At 41.4% G+C, this 25,318-nt stretch overlaps 1 protein-coding gene across 4 annotated transcripts in view; it reads right to left on the bottom strand.

Moving 5' to 3' along the window:
* LOC307125302 (disabled homolog 2) overlaps window positions 1-25,318 on the bottom strand; it is a 37,337-nt gene that overhangs the window by 5,187 nt on the left and 6,832 nt on the right. For all 4 annotated transcript variants that reach the window (XM_079815080.1, XM_079815082.1, XM_079815081.1 and 1 more), the window contains exons 2-10: window positions 15,589-15,783; window positions 7,613-7,761; window positions 6,724-6,822; window positions 6,476-6,607; window positions 6,170-6,253; window positions 5,587-5,610; window positions 5,446-5,478; window positions 4,918-4,980; window positions 399-1,013 (exon numbers count right to left, since the gene is read on the bottom strand). In XM_079815080.1, the coding sequence (XP_079671206.1) occupies window positions 399-1,013; window positions 4,918-4,980; window positions 5,446-5,478; window positions 5,587-5,610; window positions 6,170-6,253; window positions 6,476-6,607; window positions 6,724-6,822; window positions 7,613-7,761; window positions 15,589-15,670 (1,281 nt within the window). In that variant the 5' untranslated portion in view covers window positions 15,671-15,783. The remainder of the gene's footprint in view (window positions 1-398; window positions 1,014-4,917; window positions 4,981-5,445; window positions 5,479-5,586; window positions 5,611-6,169; window positions 6,254-6,475; window positions 6,608-6,723; window positions 6,823-7,612; window positions 7,762-15,588; window positions 15,784-25,318) is intronic.

The following is a 25,318-nucleotide window of genomic DNA, read 5'->3' as shown; positions in this document are numbered from 1 at the left end:
ATAAGAGACTTTTTAAAAAAAGTATACACACACACACACACACACACACACACACACACACACACACACACACACACACACACACACACACACACACACACACACACACACACACACACACACACACACACACACACACACACACACACACACACACACACACACACACACACACACACACACATGCCTAATGTGATGGGAAAGACGTTAGCAAATAAATCCTTACCTTACAAGTACAACTGAAGCATTAAAAATTGAGGTAAACAACATTACTAGATCATGAAGTGGTATTATATATAAATAAGAAGGCAGTACGAAGAAAAGAAGAATGTGAAAGTGGCCATTTAATTATCAATTTAAAAAGCATTAAAAGAATACAGTTATTATTGTAACCTCACCTTTACACTCCTCCTGCCCCTCCCGGCTTTCATATTGAGTGGTGGGGGGCTTATAATAACCGAATCCTTGGTTTGATTGACAGGTGGCTCACCAATGCCTCCATTCTCATGCTTCACTCCATTCTGCACCGGCTGCATCTTCTCCGAATCTCCCACAAACGGATTAGGAGTCACTTTCCCATGTCCGTTCTGCTCTTGAACTGGGACAGTATTCTGAGTCCAGCTAGTGGCTTCTGCAGCTCTGCCATCTAAAGGCCAGTGGCCATTACTGAGAGCCTGGATGACTGTCCTGTTGGAGAGTTGGTCGAACTGCTGGCCCAAGTAGTCAGAGTCACCATTCTTAGGGCCACCATTGAACAAGTTATTAGGGCTGTGGTTTTCTGTGGCAGGGTCGTCCCTGATTGATTGGTCGTCGCTTTTTGAAAATGGGTCATCACTGAACGGGTCATGGATAGGGGTGGGGAAGAAGTTGAGCTGAGAAGAGAAGGGGTTCTCAGGCGAGAGGCTGGACGGGGCTCTGGGGACAGAAGACGAGGTGAAGGGATTTCCTTTAACGCAGTTCTGATTGCTGTCTATCTCAGTGGACAGATCCATCAACAGGATGTCCTCACTCTCCTAAAGGAAGATTTAGAGGATTGGGAGAGAAACAGAAAGAGAAGAATAAATGATAAGCTGATGTCAAAAATACATTAATGCATTTTTGAGGGGAGTATAGATGAAGTCATGCATGAAGAACAATAAACTTGTTCCATAGATAGATGCTGTGAAGTTTAATCAATCAGAAAAGCAAACATGGGCATTCATGACATAAGTGTAGGGTTGCCAACCGTCTCATATAATTCACGATTGTTCTGTCTGTAAGGGAAGTGTCTGTTTTTTCTGTCCTTAGTGTTCTTTCAGAACAATATTTTTTTGTATTTTAATCAATATTACACAATCGTTCAAAAGATTTGAGGAGGAAAAATGTCTCAACAAGGCTGCATTTATTTAATCAAAATACCGTAAAACAGTAAATATTATTACATAAAATGAAAAAGAACTGATTTTCAGCAGCCATTACTCCAGATCCTTCAGAAATCTTTCTAATATGCTGATTAGATGCTCAATAAACATTTCTGATTATTATTAGTCCTGTCACGATAACACATTTTGCTGGACGATAAATTGGCCAAGAAATTATTGCGATAAACGATAATATTGTTGTTCTGAGACCATTTTCATCTAAAATAATGATAGTGGCATAATAATGCAGGTACACCTTTTCAAAGATCAATAAACTTTTATTTCTAAAGACTATTTAACACTGAAAACGGAAAGCATTTGAAATATCCACAATAAATGAACAAAACGTAAATGTAAAACAACAACAACAAAAAAAGAAGCAATGGACTCTCAGTCTGTTAACAAAAAATGCACTTGAATAAACAGCTGAGAAAACTTTAATATAAAGAATCTTTACATAACCCCATTATAATAAATGTTATTTTTCCCTGTTAGACATATACAGATTTCCTTTCAGAACAATATTTTTTTGTATTTTAATCAATATTACACAATCGTTCAAAAGATTTGAGGAGGAAAAATGTCTCAACAAGGCTGCATTTATTTAATCAAAATACCGTAAAACAGTAAATATTATTACATAAAATGAAAAAGAACTGATTTTCAGCAGCCATTACTCCAGATCCTTCAGAAATCTTTCTAATATGCTGATTAGATGCTCAATAAACATTTCTGATTATTATTAGTCCTGTCACGATAACAAATTTTGCTGGACGATAAATTGGCCAAGAAATTATTGCGATAAACGATAATATTGTTGTTCTGAGACCATTTTCATCTAAAATAATGATAGTGGCATAATAATGCAGGTACACCTTTTCAAAGATCAATAAACTTTTATTTCTAAAGACTATTTAACACTGAAAACGGAAAGCATTTGAAATATCCACAATAAATGAACAAAACGTAAATGTAAAACAACAACAACAAAAAAAGAAGCAATGGACTCTCAGTCTGTTAACAAAAAATGCACTTGAATAAACAGCTGAGAAAACTTTAATATAAAGAATCTTTACATAACCCCATTATAATAAATGTTATTTTTCCCTGTTAGACATATACAGATATGTAATAGTTATCAAACACCTTTCTTAACTGCATAAATAATAAATGAAATATAGATTAATCATCATTAAAGCGACAATTTTCTCTGTTCCCGTTGTTCTTTGATGAGCATTAATGACAGGCATCATCAGTGCTCCTGTCACTTTAAGAACAGCCGCGGATCTCATGCGCTGTCCCGCGCATCTCATTTCCTCACAACTCTTTAAGTTAATTTAAGACGTTATTTAACTAATTTAAGACTCCTAATATGAGAATACTCAAAATTCTCTGTGTTGTTGTTATTGTTTGTTCAAGAGCAAAAGAGAACTGACACGAGTCTGTCTGTGCGTCGAGTGTGTGTGTGTGTCTCCCTCGATTAGCTGACATGTTGCTTCTTCTTCTCTTTGTCTGTTTTGTAACTGTTGTAATACATTTTATATGTCTGCAAAAAATATAATAGAAACAGAGTATACAGAGTATAATAGAAAACAAATAGCAAAAGACAAATGTGAAACATAGAGAGTTGTGAATTGAGAGCCCTGATATTGATATTGGCTACACAGACACTACATTTGACAGTGGGTGAAGAATCAAGGAAGAAGGGAGGGCAGCTAAATAATCAATCAATTTCTGTCAGATTTTTGCAGTGGTGTGCGGTGGTGTTGTACAATGAGGAGGCAAAGTCCTCACATTTTTTATATATCTCAAATGTAAGTTTATGTCCCTATTATACTTATTTTTCCTGGTTAAATAATCATTACATAAAAAAGAGAGACCAAATCAAGTAGCCTATACATTTCATCAAGTTAGTAATTTTACGCATTTTTACATATATTCCAGTAACAATTTAAACAATATATAGTATTTCTTTTTAATAGTCAACTTATTTAGCAGTGATCAATCTTGTAGCCTACACACTGTTCACAGACACGAAAATGTAGCTTTAATTTCCCCAAGCTGATTCCACACTAAAACCCCTCACAGTCATCATGTTTTCAGGCCCTTTCAAGTTTGATTTTGAAGTGAGAAAACTGTGATATCTAAGTAGCTGAGTAAGTTGTTTACTTTTTCATTAGCATTCCTATTAACACCATCATTATCTTCATTCAAGGTCGATCCGTGAACGCGCACGAAAACAAGAGGCGGGATTTATCGCACAAACCAATCATATCCAATCATTGCGCAATGGAGACATTGCCTCCTCTCACATGACTTTCCCCCATTCATTCTCTATTACCCCCACTAAACTCACGCAAGCTTTAGCGGGTCAATGGGGACAGAGGAGGTACAAGAGACACATCGCCGAGCTCCGATTGCCCCCCTATAACAGGCAAAATTGTACAAAAAGGATGAGCAGGGGAGGAGGAGGGACGCTGCAAGAACTAGCAACGGGAAGAGGTAAGCTGCTGGTTTTATACCTTGGTATTAATTGGAAGATTAGATGGGCGTACTCCTCCCGAAATTACGTTTAATAACTTTGCTATATTTGCATCGTTTTATTTTTGTAATATCGATTACTTTCTCATCCAGATTTTTTGAGGAGGCACTACCTCCCTTGCCTCCTTGGAAGAAACGCCCCTGGTTTCTTGTGCATTTCATCGGTGCATTGGTGTCCCTTATACTCTACTAAAGTTGGCAACCCTACTTAAGTGTTTTCCTCCAATATACCATGCTTTCGACAACAAAACACTGGCTGAAAAATGGATGGCTAAAATGAATGGATAAACTTCACGGTATATGCACACATTACCTGAACTTGTTCTCTCACAGTCATTGCAATGTTTAATTAGAAGAACAGAACAAACTGTGCATCAATACCACTTATAAAAAGTCAACAGCAAAGCAGAAGATGACCGGGTAATGGAAGATTAATTATTTTTGTTGAAACTCATCTATTTTACATGTAACCTATTTAACACTTTCAAAGGCCTTAGAATTCATAATACTGAGAAAAGGCTGCCTCATATGGCTGTGAAGCTCCTCTACAGGGCAGTATCTTCAAACAACTGAGCCTTGTTGAGTTTTTAGTGCTTGTTATTTTTGTTGGCCAGAGCCCAGGCCTTCTACTCCCCATGACGGCATTTTCTTCATTTGAGGTCAATCAAGCACCAGAAACTAAACAAGGACTATAGCAGGATATGAGACTTGTCTAAATGCCACTGGTTTCTTTCAAACGGCGTAATGTCTCATTTGTATAATGTTGCTTTGGTCTGGTTAAATGAGCGGTGTATAATAGAATTCCATTTAAATAACATTAATAATGTAAGTCTAGCTTTCTTGTGTTAATAATGTAGTGTCACAGTTGATACAAACCATTAATAAGGAAAATTGGAGTGAAAAAGTCTCACATTCAGTCTGAATGTGTATATTTATACATCAATATGTGTGACTCATTCTTGCCCAACAGTCTTACCGAGGGAGAGTTTAAGTCAGGTGGGGTCGACATGTCTCCAAACAAGTCCAGCTGTTCAACGCCCTACAACAGAGTTGAAAAAGAAAAACAAGATTCAGACCAGATTATGGACACCAAACAGAGTCAGAGTAACCAAAACACCTAAGAGAAGAGCCATTCATACTGAGGGCAGATGAATGGGAGGAAATGAGCAGTGAAGAGAATGAGGAGAATTGTGTTTTTTCTTCCAAAAGACTGTGAGTGAAAGGATTGGTGGGAGAATGTCCAGAGCTGCTATGTGATGCATCTCAGTTATTTCCTGTCTGCTAACTTCATTAGCTTTCACCCCCTGAGGAGACTAGTTTAGGTGCAGTGTGCAAATGGTGAACAACAACATGAAGACAACCCAGCAGGGGGCTTTAGGAACTGGGCCAGAGAGACACAACTCAACTGGCATCTGGGAGCCTTCAGGTTGGAGGCCACTAACAAAAGTCTTTCACTGGTGTGAAACAATATCAGGACCATTTGGTGAATGTAAATCATACTCACTTTTCTGTCATTGTGTGAGCCTTCACTGCCATTCTGTGGAGGTAAGATTGACAGAAATTGCGATACAAGTTCCACCGGTAAAATATATATTGTATGATATGAACATTTAACAGATGTTTAATTTAATGTCTCATTACGTACCTCCACCACTTTATTATTTTCATCCTGAAAAGAAAACAAGATATGATTAGAAATAAAAATAGACAAAATGTGACAAAAAAAACAATATGTGTTTGACTGCCTTTCAAAAGTTTGGGGTTGGTACGATTTTTTAAAATGCCATTTATTCCAGTGATGCCAAAACTGAATTATCTGCATCATTACTCCAGTCTTCAATGTCACATGATCCCTCAGAAATTATTCTAATATGCTGATTTGCTGCTCAAAAAGATTTATTATTATTATCAATGTTGAAAACTGTTGCTGTTTAATATTTTGGTGAAAACTGATATATTTGTTTTTCAGGATTCTTTGATGAATAGACAGTTCAAAAGAACAGCATTTATTTGAATTAGTAATGTTCTGTAACGTTATAAATGTTTTACTGTCACTGGTGATAAATTTACTGCATCATTGTTGAATACATTTTTTTTACTTAAAACCCAACCCAAACTTCGAATGGTACAGTAATTTCTTGAATTTGTAAAGAGTTACATTTGAAAGTTTCTCACTGCCTCATACACAGTCTAGATTCATCTAAAAATATTTTTGAGAGATCTCGCACCTTCTTTGAACCCTCAACTTCTTTTTTCCTCATATTGAAGATTAACTGGAAAAGATCCTTCAGGTCAATGACAAGAGGCTCTGCCTGAGTGGAAACACAAGCCATGTGTTAAAAGGCATTTTTCCTGCAGGTTTATGAGTGAATGTTTGTGAGCAGGGAGGAATGTGTTTTTGTGGGTATGCCTGTAGAAAAACGCACTACTGGGAAATGAGTAACAGAGAAAGAGAGAACGAGTTTGTCTGTGTGTGCCTAAGGCATGAGTGTGTGAAGAAGGAAAGAGCTTTGCTCCATAAAATCTCTCTGGACCTGCTGTGCAGTTTTAATGGCAAAGAACTGGTGCTGGCCCTCCGCACCGCACACGTAGCCAAACGCTCTGCTGTCAGTGACATCCCGTGCGATGAAGGAGATCTTATTTACTGCATGCTCCAGTATTGTTGCCTGGAGAAATCAAAACAAAGAAACAATGAAGACAGTATATTGGGTATCAAATTATATATCTGTTGAAGAATTTATTCTAGTCAGAATAAATAAAAGAGCGAGTGAGAGAGACAAACCCCTGTTTTCTCATCAGTAACAGTGATTCCTGCAAGAGAGATGTTCACCCAGACTCTCTGCTTGTGTTTGCCCTGAGAGCGAGCTGCCACTGCCTTGCCCTGTGATCGCAGAGAGAAAAGACAAATAAATGTTTACATTTTGACTTCTTACGTAGTCAGTGTCCTGCTAAATAAATGTCTATATCAAACCATTTGGACTAAATAAATTGAGAAGGAAAATATCATAAATATTGAAGCAAAACAAACTGCCAAAAGAATGACTTTACGTCAGTAATATTCATGTCAAAAATACTAGAAAACATTGTGTTGACTCAATTATTCTCTTTCTTGCAGAGATGTCTAACAATTTAAGGGTATGTTTCCTTGATACAGTTTGCTCTCTGGAGATATTAAGGCACTATTTTCTATAAACCCAGCTAACAAAAATATGTCCTAAAATGTTTTGCTAAGGTACCCTTTAAGTTACAAAAACATTATCTCTGAATGTTCTCTGAACATTTAAAAACTTTTAAAATGTTAAAATTATGGGGATGTTACTTTTGAATGTTCACAAATCATTCTGAAACAATTTGCAGTTTAACAGTTAAAAAAATGTTAGACAAACATCAAAATAGAATTTTTTTGAAAAAAATAAATATATTTTGTGCTAAAATTGAGAACATTTTAAAGACCAGATAACTGAACGAACGTTCTGTTAACTTTACTCGAATAATGTTTGTTCATATCTTTGAGATGACATTGCCAGAACGTTGTGAGAATGTTCCCTGTTAGATGCATTGTGAAAAGTCTATACAAATAAATCCATCTTGTCCTGCCATTCGTTTATACTACTAGAAGTCACTAAAGATATACTGTACTAAAAAGCAAACATGCTTGACCTTTCACTGACCTTCAGTTTCATCATGGAGTCTTGGCTCATTTTATCTCCTCTTGCTTCAGGGACATCATCTACACCAATCAATTTGGCTTTGTAGCGAACTCCATTACCTTTGAACCTGGCTAGGAGGAACTCGTCTGTTTTCTCTGGGCTCGCTGCAGCTGAAAAAAAGCAGATAAAAAGAGAGATTTTAATCTAAAACACAGAACGAAATATTGTGAGAATTAAAAGATTTCAAAAGAGAAATTATTTAATGCTTTATAATTAAACAGATTTGTAAAATAGATTAACTGCTGTGACACAGATTCCCATTAACATTTACACTGGAATTACCTCAAACGTTTATGAGGAGACAATATATAAACATAAAGACTTATATAGTTATGCTTTTTATGGCTATAGGCCTGTAATTACCAACCAGATTTGATATAAAAATATTAGGGCTGTAAAGTAATAAAGTAAATAATCATAATTTTGTTTTAGGAAAAGAAAAATATATGTGCATATATTTAAATATATGTACAAATATAGACTTTGGGCTCGGTTGAATAAAGTAATACTTTTATTCTGAAAAGATGAATTCAATTGATCAAAAGTGACAGTAAAGACATTTATAATGTTACAAAAATGTTTTGACCATGAATCTTGAAAAAAATACCATAGATTTCTTGGCTAGGTTTATCCTTTTGAAAAGAGCTGAAAAAGCAGGTTCTTCACTCATACATGCAACCACTAATTAAGTGTCCTTTCTGTAGTGCAGGACGAGCCCCTGTCATTTAACCTTTTTAAAATACTGCTCCATATAATTAACTGATTACAGTTTACAGCAGGCAAATGCAGCTCATCACAAATGCAGCTGTCATTCAAAACAAAAGCATTCTAAAATGGGAATGAATAGTGCAGTGCAGAATAATTTACGAAATCCTTTATTCTTAGAGGAATGAGAAACGATTCAGAGACATAATTACGGGTGTCACTGGGATTGATGCCATTTGGAAGGAACTGATGGTACCAGCTGTCTGAGATACAGAGTTATCTCTAGCAGCATTTCAGCTCTGAATCTCAATCTGAATGCTACTCAATCACTGGAAATATCAGTAAGTTACCCAGGCGCTCATCAAAATATGGGCGATTACTCAATGGCACAAGGAGATCTGAAGGGGGCTGATTAAAAAATGAACACAATGTGCGTCAGAGAGCCACTGATACATGTAACGTTTGCGTATGTAGATAATCCACCAGAGAGAGAGAGAGACAGGAATCATATAACACTACACATAGGAATACTACATTAATGCAAGAGCAAAGCATTGAAGAGAACTAGGTGCTTAAACACAAAAGGAGGCTATGTATTTAACTATAGAAAGGTGCGTAACATAATCAGAAACCATGGAAACAAACAAGGATCAGGAACAAAAAAGAATGGAACCAAAACAATATTAAACTAAACATATCTGTGTCATAACACCCCCACCCCACACCTCCTAGAAGGCACGTCCTCGCGCCCTAAAGTTGAGCAGAGAAGGGAGGGTGGTTCTAGAGGAGGACTAGGAGTTGAAGATAGCAGATGGCAACATCACGGCAGAGAAGATGGAGGGAGAAGCCAGGGAAGAGGTGCTGGATGGAAGAGATAGCTGATCCAGAATACAGTCAGGACGAAGGCCCATGATTAGTGCTGGGCGGTATGACCAAAAATGTATATCACAGTAATTTTCTAAATTATATCGGTTTCACGGTATATGACAGTATTTTTTTTCCCTTATGCATGACTGGGTGTTAACCACATTTTCTACTGATTGAGAGAGGAAATACGGCAGTAGATTGACTAGAATACCCTGTTTTACCCTGTGTTTACTGATGAGTGAATATTGTAGAAAAATCCCACACTAATACAGGTTTGCAAAGCCCCACAAAATGATGCTATGGAGAGACAACCGATAAAACACAGACCTGCAACACACTCATTACAGGCACATGAATATTAAAATATGACCACGGAGAGAGAAAAAAAACAGAGTTGAGGGCACCTTAAGCATTTTAAAAATCTAACCCAATATAACAACAAACTGCCAAAACGAGGGATTACGCGGATATTTGCACTACATTTAAGAGCACTCTCTGAACAAATGACACACATCAGTTTAACCCACAGAAAGAATAAAGCAGTTACTTTTTTGCCCATTCTTCTTTGAATTGTCAGTTTATTTATTAATTTACATCATTCATTGTCTTTTGTATAGCAGAATAATCCATCGTGTCATCACGGTCGTGATCAGATGTATGGTTGTATCAGTGTAGCCTAATCAGTGCACATTTAATTTGAAGAAGACGTGATGAAATATGTGCACATACACGCTTCTGGTACTTGTTCACCGTGTTTAGTTTGAATTCTGCACGGTAATCAAGGGCTGAATCCGAAATTGCCCCCTATAACCTCAAATAGGGCATTATTTGGAGGGGACAGCACTTTTTAGTGGTGTCCAAAACCATAGTGGACGTTATTGAGTGCACTCATTCTATCCCACATCTCACCGCGATAAAAAGTTGTTGAATTACAAATTTATACATTGTTATATCTACTAGGTTCAAATGTAATAGAATACTGAAAACATTATCTATATTTGGGTTTTACATTTTGAAGTAAACTTGAGGAAATTCTAAGGAGATTATTTCAGGCTGTGTAAGTGGTTGAGACATTAAGTATTTTGTCTCTATACAATTTCCTGACTATTTAGCATGACAAGTTTAGAGCAATACTGCCTGAGTGATTGGATTACCATCTATGCAGTTGAATGGCACTGTTATGCTGATTGAATCTGGACGAGGGACACAGTTATGTAGGGTGTGTCCTTTACCTACACAACATATGCATTCCTTTTGTTTGAATGTCTCCTCCTATGCTGTATAACCACTCCCCCTAACATATAGATAAATTGCCTTATTTTGTACTGTTAAAATCAGACTGTTTTCGGATGACCTGCAGCACAGAGAGTTCTCATTAAAAGAATAACTTCTGTTTGATCCGACGTCTCCTGGTCTCCATACTTCAAGAAACAACTGAAGTTCACAACAAAGTGTACAGCCGATGTACACACAACGGTTGTCCGACTTCACTCACTCGTTTTCATTCACTCCTTCAAATAAAGTGATAACTTAGGGAATAGTGAATGAGGGTATAGGGGGCGATTTCGGATTCAGCCATAGGCTGTAATGCCATCTCAGCTGTGCTCTCTGACTGCTCTCACTAGTACAGTGCAACAGTTAAATGGGTCCCCTCTCAATCAATGACGCGCTGTGCCGCATTCCGAACGTTGTTTAAGCGACATATACCGGTATTGCGGTATCATCAAAATTCATATCATAACAAAAATAAATACTGGTATTCGGTATGAACCGGTATACCGCCCAGCACTACCCATGATGCAACCGATGGGAGATGGGAGGAGCCAGGGTGAAGTCAGAGATCCAACCACCAGTAGCGGAGCCAGGAGAATTGGAGATCCAGGCGGAGCCGAGGAGACACAGAAACTGGGCGAAGCCATAGGGCCTGGAGGCCAAGGTGGAGCCGTGGTGACGAGTGGCCGAGGTGAAGCCGGGGTTCTGGAGGATGGAGCCAGTGAGACTGAGGACCAAGGTGAAGCCAGAGGGAAGGCGGAGGCTGATGGAGACAAAGGGGTAGAGGGACAAGGTGTAGCTGAAGGCCCAGAAGTCTATGGCTCAGGCAGAGTGACGACTGAACAAGGTGAAGCCGGAGGGATGAGGGAGCCTGGTGAAGCCGTAAGGAGCATGGTCTCAGGTGGAGCAGAGGGGGCAAGGAGCCATGGGGGAGCAAAAGTTCACTCTCAGCAGCAGGAGTATGGCCAGGGCTCCAATCCATCCCCTCGTACGCCACAAGCATACCTACTGGGAAGGGGTGATGTTGCCGGCTCACGCACCTGGTCAGACTTTCCATTGGGCTCAGGCTCTGGGGCAATGATTGGCATGCTGGCATCGCGGCAGGCTCGGGCCCTGTGTCTGTGGTGGATCCTGGCTTATGCTCCATGCAGGGTGTGAGAGGAGGCTGGCTGTGCTCTGGGTCCAGACTAGGGTTTGTCATGTCGTTCTCAGTGGGGCAAACGGTGAACGCCGATCCGTTGTTCACCAGCACCCACTCCACAAATGCTGCAAAATCACCCCTAGGACATTTCACAGACACTTTTACGTGCCTTGGGCCACTTGCTGAGGCTGTTGTGGAAAAATACGGAGAGCAAGCGGTCTGGATTGTGGGTGAGGCGCACCAGATCTAAAAAGTCCCTTGTGTGGTCCTCAAGTGAGCGATCTCCATGCTCCAGCAACAGCAATTATGTCCATAGTTGTATTTGGCTGAGAAAAAAACTATTTTAGGTCTTGTATTCTGCAAAGTTTGCATGAGTAGATAATCCACCAGAGAGAGAAAGAGAACAAATGAATGAACAAACTTTAAATAAACAGAAACCAAGGAGAATGGCACTGAGGAAACTAATGTATTTTATTAATATATTAATATACAGGCTAAATCAACAGAACTATAGACAGGTGTGTAACATAATCAGAAACCATAGAAACAAACAAGGATCTGGAACACAGGCAAACAGAAACAGAACAGAACCAAACCGAAAATGAAAAATGAAACTAAACATATCTGTGACAATATGCTGATTATGGTGTTTTATCGGTTCCTCCCAATGCATGTTTTAATACACCTGTCTGCCCATTTTGTAGCCTTGAAATTGTGTTGTTTTGGTTATGTACCACATTATTTGCTAGTTTGAGAGTTAATGTCAGTCCTTATTTTCCCTTGAAAGCAACTAATCTCTTCTCTGTGAACTCTTCATTGGGTCTTCTGTGGTATCTCACTATCATTTTTCATTCTTCTTGACTTTTCATTATCTGGACTTTTTGCCATTTATGTAGTCTGCCTGCCGTGTGTCTCACTTCAAAACCAGAGCTCAGCTGACTATGTGGCAGTGTCCCCTTTTGGCCAGTGGCGCTGCTGAGATGTCATAGGCGGAGAAAGAGGGAGTGAACCAGACGCAGAGAAACAAAAAGAGACTGAGAGAGAACAGTCTGGCGGAGGCCCAGACCTCATGCCTTCTGTGGCCAAGCTGAGGGACAACATTGACATTCATCCCATGCAGGGACTCTACAGGCTTGAGGTTTCTGTTCTACAACCCCCTCCCAAAGTGAACATAATATATAATATTCCCATAAATATGAGTTCTTGGTTTAGTTACTGTTTTCATAAAATTTCTTGTGTAGACCTTTTTGTTATGTCTATGTTTTAAATTGGATATAATAAACAGAATATTCATAGATTGAGTTAGCCTAATTTCACAGCAAAATCTACAGGTCTGGCTGATATTTGAGATTATTTTAAAAGTGTACCATTTAATTGTGCATGCAAATTTTTAATTATTAATCTAACATTTAGATTACCTTTGCATATTATCTGACTCTCACACAAAGTTATTTTTCAAACACACTAATGATTTAATAACACTGTTAAAGTTGCAATGAAACAAGAAGCATTAGATATTTTCTTCTGTACTGTGACACATCCGAGTATAACAGATTATCAAAAAAGAATTCTAGGGTGGAGACTTGCTTCTATGCATTGGTTGTTAACTGAATTTTGAGATGTAGGCGTTGCACGGAGGTTAATGCAAGCATGCAGATGTGGGATTTAAGTGGGATAAATGATTGGAGTCCTGCATACATCACCAGACAGAAGTCTGTCATTTCACTGGAGTAAGTAATGGCATTTTGATTAAACATTATGAGGTTAAAAAAAGTAAAAAATTAAACATGCACAGATTAATCGTTTAAAATGAGATATAAAACAGGGTGAGCTTTATGCTTTTTATGCTGACTGTGTATGTAATCTTTATCAAATAAAAAAAAATATATATATTTTTCATACTGTACATTATAATGTTGTGATGCCTAAACTCACTTGTAGCGTGTAGTTTGCTTTATTTTTTATTTATTTAGACAAGATAAAATTTTAAAATTGGCCATGACATAAAATGAATTATCAGCTTCCACTACCAAACATAATTTTAATACCGGTGCATTGATAACTATAAGTTTAACTGTAAGTCATTTGTAAGCTTACCTATAAATATTAAGATCTTAATCAATATGACAAGTGATTTTTGTCTGTCTGGGAGTAAATACGTACAGAACAATTAGAAGAAAAAAAAAGCCACATGCTCACGAATGAGTCTAATTATGAAGGTAAACCAAATCACTTAAAAGCCAAAAACACATCCATCTATAAAATAAGATATGAAAGAAAAAGTGGTCTATACATGAACTGTAATAACGATGTGGCTCAAAGATCAAATGTCCAACACATGACTATGAAAGACCTCCTTCAACCCCAGATGCACCTCATCGCCCAAATCACTGCTGGCTCCGCCGCGTGAGACTGTGGGAATCATTTTGCTTGTTTTCATGCCTGTGGAAAAGGCTCATAAATAGACATGTTGGAGAGTGTCTTGCCGTCGCAGCTGGAAGGTATTGTGGAAACAGCAACAGGACTGTAATGGAATCCATCACTAGTGCGCTCTGTTGGTATGAATGAGCTAGGCAAGACAAACAATACCACTGTGCACCAGGTTCCAGCTTAGAAAAATAAATCCAGAGAAATATTGGGTCAAAGAGGCCCCTGGAGCTCTGGACGGAGGATTTTAGGTTTCTGCAGGTGGCTGTTCGCCAACTCTGCGCTGCGCTACACGACATGTCAAGGAACTTGATGAACTCAAACTGTCCTCTTGAGAGAAAACAGTGCGTTATTTTACCAGAAAGAACTCCATTTGTCAGCTGTAATCACTGGGTCACATACATAATAGCACAATCACAATGCTACTACTGGGTCAGCTTTGCATTTAACTGTGCTAATGGTATGAGAAATACAGAAAACAGGTTGCTTGTTTTATTTATATATATATATATATATATATATATATATATATATATATATATATATATATATATATATATATATTACCAGCTTTTGCAACTTTTACACAATGTATCTTTAAGAAAAGTTGAGGAGAAAAGGAAAAGGTAATATAGGCTATTCAAACAAATAAGACAATAAATAAATAAGTTGACCCTAGATGAAGTCAAAAAATTAAAACATATTAAAATATTAAAAAGCCAGAAGGCTTAAAGCAATATCCTATGAAACTAATAGAAGCCCACCCATGCTAATAAATTCCACAAGAAAGATTAATGACTGAAACCTTCCAAAGAAAGCACACATTTACTGATAAACTGATGAATTTAAGTTAAGACATAACTATTAAATAATTTTTTGTCTGATTCCAACTGTACAGTCTGAGAATAATATGGAAACCCTTTGGATTCCAGACTGAACCATAAATCATGGATGGAATCTCAAAATGGTTTTCTTAACCAGCGCATAACTTCATGTAAATTCTGAGATCAAATCTCTAAACAAACTGCCTTTTCATCTGGGGAGGTGGCAAGTACAATAGATGTATTTTCAAGTTTCAAAACTCTTATGAGGGCTTAGTTTTACCTCAGAATAAGTTCATTACATGTTTGTTGTGGATCAAGCTTGCTTTTTGTAGGTGCTCTGGAGATGTGGACGCTGGGAGCAACTCACACTCACATTACACACAGCTAAAGACTCAGAGTAAATCTCAGTGGGATACTCACTATACCACTAATGATGTGCCAGTAGACACAAGTAGGTCAGCAAAGACGTCTACTCAGTTTTTGTACTTTCTTATAACAATCCATAGCATGTTCTCTCTTAATAGAGACGTTTTACTGAGAGAGAAAAAAAACAATTGCAGCCTTTCAAACAATAATTGGCAAAGCTGTGCTTGAAAAAAGGGATCTAAAAGTATTTAAAAAATTCGAATCACTCAAGGTTTGCCCTGTATACTAACAAAGCAAGATAATGTTAGATAGTGCAGCGTGTCACTGTCACATACCCTTCTTCTTTTCTTTTTTGGAAGGGGTCTTAAAAGGTGCCTGCTCGACCGGGGCCGTGCTGGTTTCCACTTCTGCAGACATGTTTGAAGGCCAGCCTTGTGCAAAACAAATGTGAAGACAGGATCAGTTGAAGCCCTCTTGCTCTCCTCTCTGCAGTGTGGCTCAGCAGTGGACCATGATCAACAGTGCCCACACTGGATAGGAAGGAGACAGAGAAAGCAAAACAGGAAACAGATTTAGTAGAGGTTTACAAATTTACAAATCAAAGAAAAATGCAGTCATTGTAGCCTTAGTTAGCTTATTTTTGTGAAGGCAACAGGGCTCCAGACAATAATATATTTTTGCTCACTTTTTTGGCTAGCGGTTCCCTTTCGAGGGAACTCGCACTGCATCGGGACGACGCTTTGGGGATGCTCCCTTAGCATCAGCGAATCTGAAACCAGAATGCCAACTAGGCCAATCCGATTGGCGTGCGTGATGACGTCATCGTGACGGCATACCCGGAAGTATAAAAGGGTTGCTGGAGCGTAATGGCGGTAGTTATTGCTCTTCAGCATAGCGCTATCTGTTACTGTCTGTCTATTTACTGTTGTTTGTCAGTGAAAGTGTGTGAGAAAGTAAAATGGAAAGTGTGAGAGTGAATGAATTCAAACAGTGTGTGCATCCGTGTCCCAGGTTCATGTCGGGCTCGGATACACACCTGCTTTGTGTGCACTGCCTGGGCGTCCAGCATGCCCAAGCGGCTCTCGAGGGAGCCGCTTGTGAGCACTGCGAAAAACTGACGCTCAGGGTGCTTCGCTCTCGGCTGGCTGCGTTTGATGAGGCCGGCCAGCCTCGTGAGCCTCGTGGTTCTGGACCCGCAGTCGCTGAGGCGGCTCGGCGTCGCAGATCATGGGGCTCACAGCGGGATTTGTCAGAGGGTTTCGGGACTGCTGCGGCACTTTCCCGATCCTCCTCTGACAGTTCCGAGGATCTTCCTCCCCGTGTGGAAGCCCGCGCTGCGGCTTCTTCCCCCGGGGTGGGAGGTCCGATGCTTGTTCTCTCCGGTTCCGAGGAGCCGGAGGAAATAGGCACCGAGGCGGGGGATGAAGCAGGAATTGTTTCATCGCTTCATCCACCCGCCCAAGAGGAGCTGGTCGAGGTGTTGGCCCGGGCAGTGGTCAAATTAAATATAAGTTGGCCACAAGAGGCTCCGGAAATCCAGCTACCCAGCAGGCTGGATGACCGGTTCCTCTCACACCGGGTTCAAACACCTCGCCGGGGCCTGCCTTTTTTCCCGGATCTACACACCGAGGTGTGTAGATCATGGAAACGGCCCTATTCTTCGCGTGTTTGCAATCCCCCAGTATTGGACTATTCCAATGTTCTGGGGGCACGCGAGGCGGGCTATGGGGCGATGCCTCGGGTGGAGGAAGCTCTCGCGAGCTATCTTTCACCCGACTCTGCATCGTCCCTTAAGGCTCCGGTTTTGCCCACCAAACCCTGTCGGGACACCTCATCTTTGGTGGGCAAAGCATATATGGCGGCTGGTCGGGCTGGTGGTTCCCTGCACACATTATCAATTCTGCAGGCCTACCAGGCCGACCTCCTTAAAGAGTTGGACGAGGGAGATGGTCCCTCTCCGGAGGACATTCTGGAACTGAGGAAGGCTGCAGATTTGTCTCTCCGAGTCACCAAGGAGACGGCCCGCGCTATCGGCCGCTCCATGGCTTCCATGGTGACAGTGGAGAGACATCTCTGGCTGAATCTGTCGGGGATAAAGGAGAAGGATAGAGCTTTTCTCCTGGACTCCCCGATCTCGCCTTCTGGGTTGTTTGGAGACGCGGTTAACACCGTCGTTTCCAGACACCAGGAGGCGAAGAAACAGTCAGCAGCCTTCCACCAGTATCTCCCTCGCCGCTCTAAACCTGGGAAGGCTGGCCCTAGCGGGCAGCCTCAGCCGTCATCCAGCTCCTCGCACCGGAAGGTGCAAAAGGAGAGCGTCGCTTCTAGAGCCCCTCCCCCGGGAGCCTGGCAACAGAGGCGGCGCTCTCAGCAGCAACCTTCAGCCCCTAAAGGCGATCTTCGGAACGTCCTTCAGGCGCGGAAGGCTGCTGGGAAGAAGTCCTAGCCACGGCTGGGCTTCTAAGAGCGGTCCCCCCCGCGGAGAAACAACCGAGGTTGTTTCCTCCGCGGCGCTCTGGGAAAATCGATGTGGTAATCCCGCCGTCTATGACGCTTCGGGCCACATCGATTTCCCGCGAACGCATGCTGCACCAGCCGCCTCTGGAAAGACCTGCGGCTGGTCAGCTCGCGCGTCCGCACACGGAGAACCGTTCCCAACTACTTCCTGCCGGTCAGCCGCTTCAGGAGGTTGGGAACGGGAACCGTGTAACACCCGACGCCAGCCTCGAGAGGCTGGTTCCCTTAGTAGATTATTTCGGCGCATGGAAATGCCTTCCGAATATTTCTACATGGGTCCTGCGTACTGTAGAAAAGGGGTACAAACTGCAGTTCGGTTTTCCTCCTCCACAATTCAGGGGGTTATACTGGACAGCAGTGATACCCGAGCAGGTTCGGGTAATGGAACTAGAAGTAAAAACTCTTCTAGCGAAGGAAGCCATAGAGCGTGTTTCTCCGCTGGAAAGAGAGTCCGGGTTCTACAGCCGGTACTTTATAGTTCCCAAAAAGGATGGAGGGTTGCGTCCGATTATAGATCTGAGGGTTTTGAATCTGTCTCTGAGGAGCTTCAGGTTCAAAATGCTCACTATTCCCATGATCGTGAGTCAGATCCAGTCCGAGGACTGGTTCGTCACGATAGATCTAAAGGACGCATATTTCCATATCTCCATCCTTCCATGTCACAGGAAGTACCTGAGGTTCGCTTTCGGGGGCGAAGCGTACCAGTATCGAGTGCTTCCCTTTGGCCTAGCCCTCTCCCCACGCACGTTCACGAAGTGCATGGATGCAGCTCTGGCTCCAATGAGACTTCAGGGCATCCGTGTGCTGAATTATATCGACGACTGGCTCATACTGGCCCAGTCGTACGAGGTGGCGGTTCGGCATCGAGATGTCGTTCTGAACCACATGAAATGCTTGGGGCTGAGACTCAACACGAAAAAGAGCGTGTTGACGCCGTCCCAGAGGACTACGTTCCTCGGGGTCGTGTGGGACTCGACAACGATGCGGGCACGATTGTCTCCCGCGCGAGTCGAGACCATACAGGCGATGGTCTCAGGAATAAGGCTAGGCCACAACATCACTGTGAAGCACTTTCAGAGAGTGCTGGGTCACATGGCAGCAGCGTCCAACATAATACCTTTTGGCCTGCTATACATGAGACCCATCCAGTGGTGGTTGAAAACCAAGGGGTTTTCCCCCAGAGGGAATCCTTTCCGTATGATCAGGGTAACGCGCAAATGCTCTCGTTCCCTAGCCATATGGAAGAAACCTTGGTTTCTGTCCCAAGGGCCAGTGTTGGGAGCGTCTTGTTGCCGGGAATCCGTTTCAACAGACGCCTCCCTCACTGGCTGGGGCGCGGTCATGGACGGCCGCTTTGCGAGGGGCCCATGGGAGAGCCGTCATTCCTCCTGGCATATAAATTGCCTGGAGATGATGGCGGTATACAAAGCTCTCAGGAGCTTTCTCCCGCACCTGTATTTCACTTCGCTGAGAACCGTTGGCCGACTCGAGTTTGGTTCTCGGATATCATAGCTCTGCTAGCAGGTCAGCCGTGGGAGATTCCTCTGAGGAGGGATCTCCTATCTCAGGCGGCGGGTACGATATTTTACCCCCGCCCGGAGATTTGGAACCTGTGGGTCTGGCCCCTGAGGGGACCAGGTTCATAGAGGCTGGCCTATCGGCAGACGTGATAGAGACCTTACTCAGCTCCAGGGCTCCGTCTACGAGGAGACTGTACAGCCTCAAGTGGAATGTATTTTCCACTTGGTGCAGAGAACGTGAGGTGGACCCAGTTAACTGCCCAGTGGCTTCAGTGCTGGAGTTCCTCCAAGATCGTTTCTCTGCAGGGCTTACCCCGTCCACACTCAAGGTGTACGTGGCTGCCATTGCGGCTTTCCACACTCCTTTGGGTGATGGGCCTCTGGGTAGGCACCAGCTGGTTGTACAATTCCTCCGTGGGGCTCGGAGGATGAGGCCTGCGGCTCGGTCCAGAGTTCCAACCTGGGACCTGGCAGTGGTTCTCGAAGGATTGGCTGAGGCCCCCTTCGAACCATTGGAGTCGGCTGGACCGAAGGATCTGACCCTTAAGGTGGCTTTTCTCCTTGCCATTACCTCTCTCAGGAGAGTGGGAGATCTCCAGGCCTTGGCGGTAACGCCAACCTGCCTGGAGTTTGCCCCGGGAGGAGTAAAGGCCATCTTACACCCTAGGCCGGGCTACGTGCCTAAGGTGCCATCAAGGGTGGTCAGGTCATTGGTCCTGCAGGCATTTCATCCTCCGCCTCATGTGACGGCGGAAGAAGGGAGGCTTCACCTACTCTGCCCGGTTAGGGCTCTAAGAGTTTATCTGGCGAAGTCTGCACAGTGGAGGAGATCACAACAACTGTTGGTGTGTTTTGGCTCACCTAAGAAGGGATTGCCTGCGTCTACTCAGACAATCAGTAATTGGATTGTCCAGGCGATTACCATGGCCTATCAGGTGCGCAGTTTGCCTTCACCTGTGGCTGTGAGGGCTCATTCCACCAGAGGCATGGCCTCTTCGGTGGCCCTTCTTTCTGGGGTCCCCTTGCAGGATATCTGCGAGGCGGCCGGGTGGGCTACCCCACACACTTTTATCAGGTTTTATAGCCTGGATCTCCCTACGACGCCTGGTGCGAGGGTGCTCCAGTCCTAGCTGTGCCCGGTTTCCGGCTTCACACTAGGGCAGGCGCTACCCTTCGGTGTGGCCTAGTGGGTACTCGTTCCCCAAAGCGTCGTCCCGATGCAGTGCGAGTTCCCTCGAAAGGGAACTGCTCGGGTTATGTATATAACCCTTGTTCCCTGAGAAGGGGAACGAGCACTGCATCCCGACGCCACACCTTGGCGCGCCTGGAGCGCATGCTTCAGAGCAATTACTACCGCCATTACGCTCCAGCAACCCTTTTATACTTCCGGGTATGCCGTCACGATGACGTCATCACGCACGCCAATCGGATTGGCCTAGTTGGCATTCTGGTTTCAGATTCGCTGATGCTAAGGGAGCATCCCCAAAGCGTCGTCCCGATGCAGTGCTCGTTCCCCTTCTCAGGGAACAAGGATTATATACATAACCCGAGCAGTTTTCCAAAGACTGGCCACAATTTTTGTTTAACTGTTTATGTTCACTTAAAACTGACTGTGTTTACATGAATACTCACAAGACCGACATTTTGTGCGTCTGTGACTTAGCGCAATAAGCAGCAGCAGCAGCAGCAGCAGCAGCAGCAAAAAAAAAAATTTGTACTGAGGCGGCTTTATATGCGTGCACTTTGGGTGTGAGCACAAAATCTGCGAGAATGAGTAAAATTATGCGCAATCCAATGCCTAAATTCAAGCCCTGTAATATCAACAATATTCATCCGGAGCAAATGAGATGAGTGAGTGAGGGGAGGCGGTTTGTGTGTCAACTCGCTGTCGAAGAGATGAGAGAACGAGAAAGCGCAGCTGGTATAGTGTATCTGTTCTGCGGAAAATGAGTATTACTCGATAAACAAGTTACAATTAGTCCAAAATGCAGCTGCTAGAGTTCTTACTATGTCAAAAAAATATGATCACATAACACGGTTTAGCTCCTGTGTATTTAACTGATATTCTATTACCCTTCAATCCATCACGCTCTTTAATATCACAAAACTCTGGGCTTCTGGTAGTACCTAGGATATCTACGTCCACTAAAGGAGGAAGAACGTTTTCATATGTGGCACCTAAATTCTGGTTTTCATATTTGGCACCTAAACTCACTCTCCCAGTTTAAGTCTAGATTAAAGACGCATCACTTTAGCCAAGCATTCATTTAATGCATCTCATTACCTTGTACTCCAGTTACATCAGTGCACATGATTGTCTTTGCTTAATGCTTTGAACAGCAGCTACGCTAATTATTTTCCTGTTCTGATTTATCTCGGGACGCCCTTCCCGAGGTAACTAGAGTATCAGCTCCAGTCTGGATCCAGCCTCTGATGAAGACTTCAGATGACTATCACCTGTGAAGAGACGACTCCAACTCCTGCGAGGACTTCAGATGACGCAGCTCTGCATCAACACGCACCCATGCTCAAGTTTCTATATACCCTAAACATGTATTCTTATTTCACTTAGCCCATTGACTGTGCCTTAATTTGTTTTTTACATTGATTAATATATTGTTAGCTAACTGTGTGCTTTGTATATGTACATTTCTGAAATACATAACTTGGACACAGTCTCCTCTGATAACAAATCACTTTAAATTGACGCATGCATTTTCTGTGAAGCTGCTTTGAAACTATATGTATTGTGAAAAGCGCTATAAAAATAAATATGAATTGAATATGTGCCTCTATGGTATATATTGCTATATACCTCTGTGAGGCATTTAGAAGCTACTTTTTAGTTACTACATTACAATGATTCTAGTGATCCTGATAAAAGTTGTGTCATATATAATTACCACTGTTTTGTAACAATATTTATGCTTGCTTGCAGAAAAAAAAGCTTACAATTGGACCATATATGTTAACTAATTATCAAAAAAATCTATTCTTTTTGTAAAATATTGCAGTTTCTTCTTAAAAACATTATTAATTTATTTCAACAAAACTCTTTTGTGAACATGTATCTTAACTTCCATGTTGTCATATGAACAATTAGTCAATAATAAACTATTGTGAGTCTCATGGACCTAAAGTACAGTAAAGATTCCCAGTTAATTTCTAATTGTACATAACCGAAAAATGCCTTCAGTGAGAGAAGTCAGTTATGAACTCATTAGCGGCTCTGAATGATTCATGGCCTGAGTCTGATTCAAGCCTCTAATTCATTAGCGAGTTTGAGTCGTGAACCTTTTTGGCTGACTTACTAAAAAACACTGGTACATGCTCTAACTAGATGATATCTGATGAAACCGTATATGGACGCACATATTAGTCGCAGTCTGGAGTGCTGAGACACTCATTATCACAACACAATAGCTGATTCCATGTCGGATGTTGGTGAACATTGTTTAGCGCAAGGTGATCGCTTGCTCTCTAACACTGGTTACCTTTTACAATAACGTGCTAACCAGTTTCATCCCATTGGAATAAAATCAACATGCAATACTATAAATCAATGTGGCTGTGCTTAAACTGAAGCTGAATAAACATCCTGAACTCTGCAGCATTTTGCTGTGGTGACTGCATTGTTCAGCCATAAATACTCCACTCGCTGCCCTTAACAACCCACGTGACATTCATGTTTTGAGTTAATACAGATAACCGGCTCAGACTTATCTGAAGTGATAGGTCACTGAGACATTTTTGCTTTCTCTAACCTGTCTTTTCTTGGCATATCTATTACAGGACCACAGTACCCTTAGCCTCTATCTCCCGCTGTCTCTGCATGGCAATTATCCCGCCCTGCACCCAAAGACAGGAAGTCAGAGCTTCCCTTCCATCTGGGATCTATTCATTCTCCACCTTCTTCATACCACAGACTGGCTATTTTTGCACATTTGTTTTCAATAAAAAAATAAATAAAAAAAAACAAAGTCACTCTTACATGAAAATATTTGGGATGTTTTTACCCTATTCCGTTCACTTACTCGAACTGCCTATAAATACATACATTCCAAAAATGTTTTCCCATGAAATATCCTTCCTGTAGAACATTCAGTACAATGTTGCAATAATGTTACATAATTGCAAAACAACTTAGAAGGTTATTATCATAAACTAAAACAAAAGTAAAAAAAAAAAAAAAAAGTAAAACATGTTCGTTAATTTAAAAAAAAAGTTGAAATAAAATACATATTAAATTGAAAACAAACAAAATACAATTTTGAAAAGTTGCTTTGGTAAATAACTGAAATGAGATGAAGTTGAAGCACCAGAATTACTAACGGGAATTAATTAAAACTAGAACTGAAGTAAAACTAAAACTGAAAAAAAATTAAAAAAAAAAATAAACCTAAATAATATTTGAAAAATATAAACAAAGAAAAATGACAAAAGCACATGCAACATTACAAAAACCAAAATGAAAAGTCAAAATATTAACAAAGACTAGAATATAAATAATAATAAAATACAACCTTTTTAGAAGCAGTCGTTCATGAATTAAAGACCTAAGTAAATCCCCGTTTTAAACTAGGCTACATTCTTTTTCCTGTTGTCAAAGTTGTTATCTAGTCCAATTCAAAATGGTATGCTTTTGTGTCTCACCAGACATAAATAGTTCTGAACCCATAATCAGCTTCACCACTCACACTGGCGACCCACATGTGACCCCAGACTTCTGCTGGTCATCTATAACTAGTGAGCAGATTCTATTATAAGAGCGAAGAGTACCAGCTGCCCTTCCCTGAACGACAGCTGTTGGCAATTCACGTTAAACAGAGCAACCTTGGCACAAAATATCCATAAATGCAGTGTCCTTTATAGACGTGTGACTTCCAATCCTGGCAAAAAAGGAAGGATGGAACAAGAGGAAGAATGTGTCATGCTGGTGAGGTATTAAGATGTTATAGACAGGAATAAAGTCTTGTATTCTATCTAGCTGACATTCTGATCCTATTAAGTCTACAACAACAGACGAAAGAAAACATATTATGTTTACATCTACTACACTGTCAGCAAACACATCTAAATAATAATTTAGATACCAGAGTGTGTGAATATATGCACAGCTACAGTAGCTCCCATAGACATTTGCAACCACATTTAAAGACAGACAGACGGACTAGAGGATGGATGGATGGATGGATGGATGGACAGACGGACAAAGATATCTTCAAAATGCCATTGTCTTAGCATTATCATTTTAAAAGCACTATATTCCAGGAAGCTTTTCTAAATCATTAAATAGTGAATTAATTTAGGTGTTCAAAGGTGAACAGTTACAGAAACGGACACTTTGGATGGATGGATGGATGGATGGATGGATGGATGGATGGATGGATGGATGGATGGATGGATGGATGGATGGATGGATGGATGGATGGATGGATGGATGGATGGATGGATGGATGGATGGATGGATGGATGGATGGATGGATGGATGGATGGATGGATGGATGGATGGATGGATGGATGGATGGATGGATGGATGGATGGATGGATGGATGGATGGATGGATGGATGGATGGATGGATGGATGGATGGATGGATGGATGGATGGATGGATGGATGGATGGATGGATGGATGGATGGATGGATGGATGGATGGATGGATGGATGGATGGATGGATGGATGATTGGATGGATGGATGGGTGGATGGACGGACAGACGGATGGATGGATGGACAGACGGACGGACGAAGATTTCTTCAAAATGCCATGGTCTTAGCATTATTATTTTACAAGCACTATGTTCCATATTCCAGGAAGGTTCACTAAACCATTAGTGAATTCATTTAGGTGTTAAAAGGTGAACAGTTACAGAAACTGACACTTTTGGATGGATGGACAAAGATATCTTTAAAATGTCATTGTCTAAGCATTATCATTTTACAAGCACTATGTTCCATATTCCAGGAAGGTTTTCTAAACCATTAGTGAATTCATTTAGGTGTTAAAAGGTAAACAGTTACAGAAATGG

The sequence above is a fragment of the Gobio gobio genome (assembly GCF_949357685.1).
Source record: "Gobio gobio genome assembly, chromosome: 4".
Lineage (NCBI taxonomy): Eukaryota > Metazoa > Chordata > Actinopteri > Cypriniformes > Gobionidae > Gobio > Gobio gobio.
Note: the sequence above shows the minus strand (reverse complement) of the source record. Positions and strands in the feature narration are given on the sequence as shown.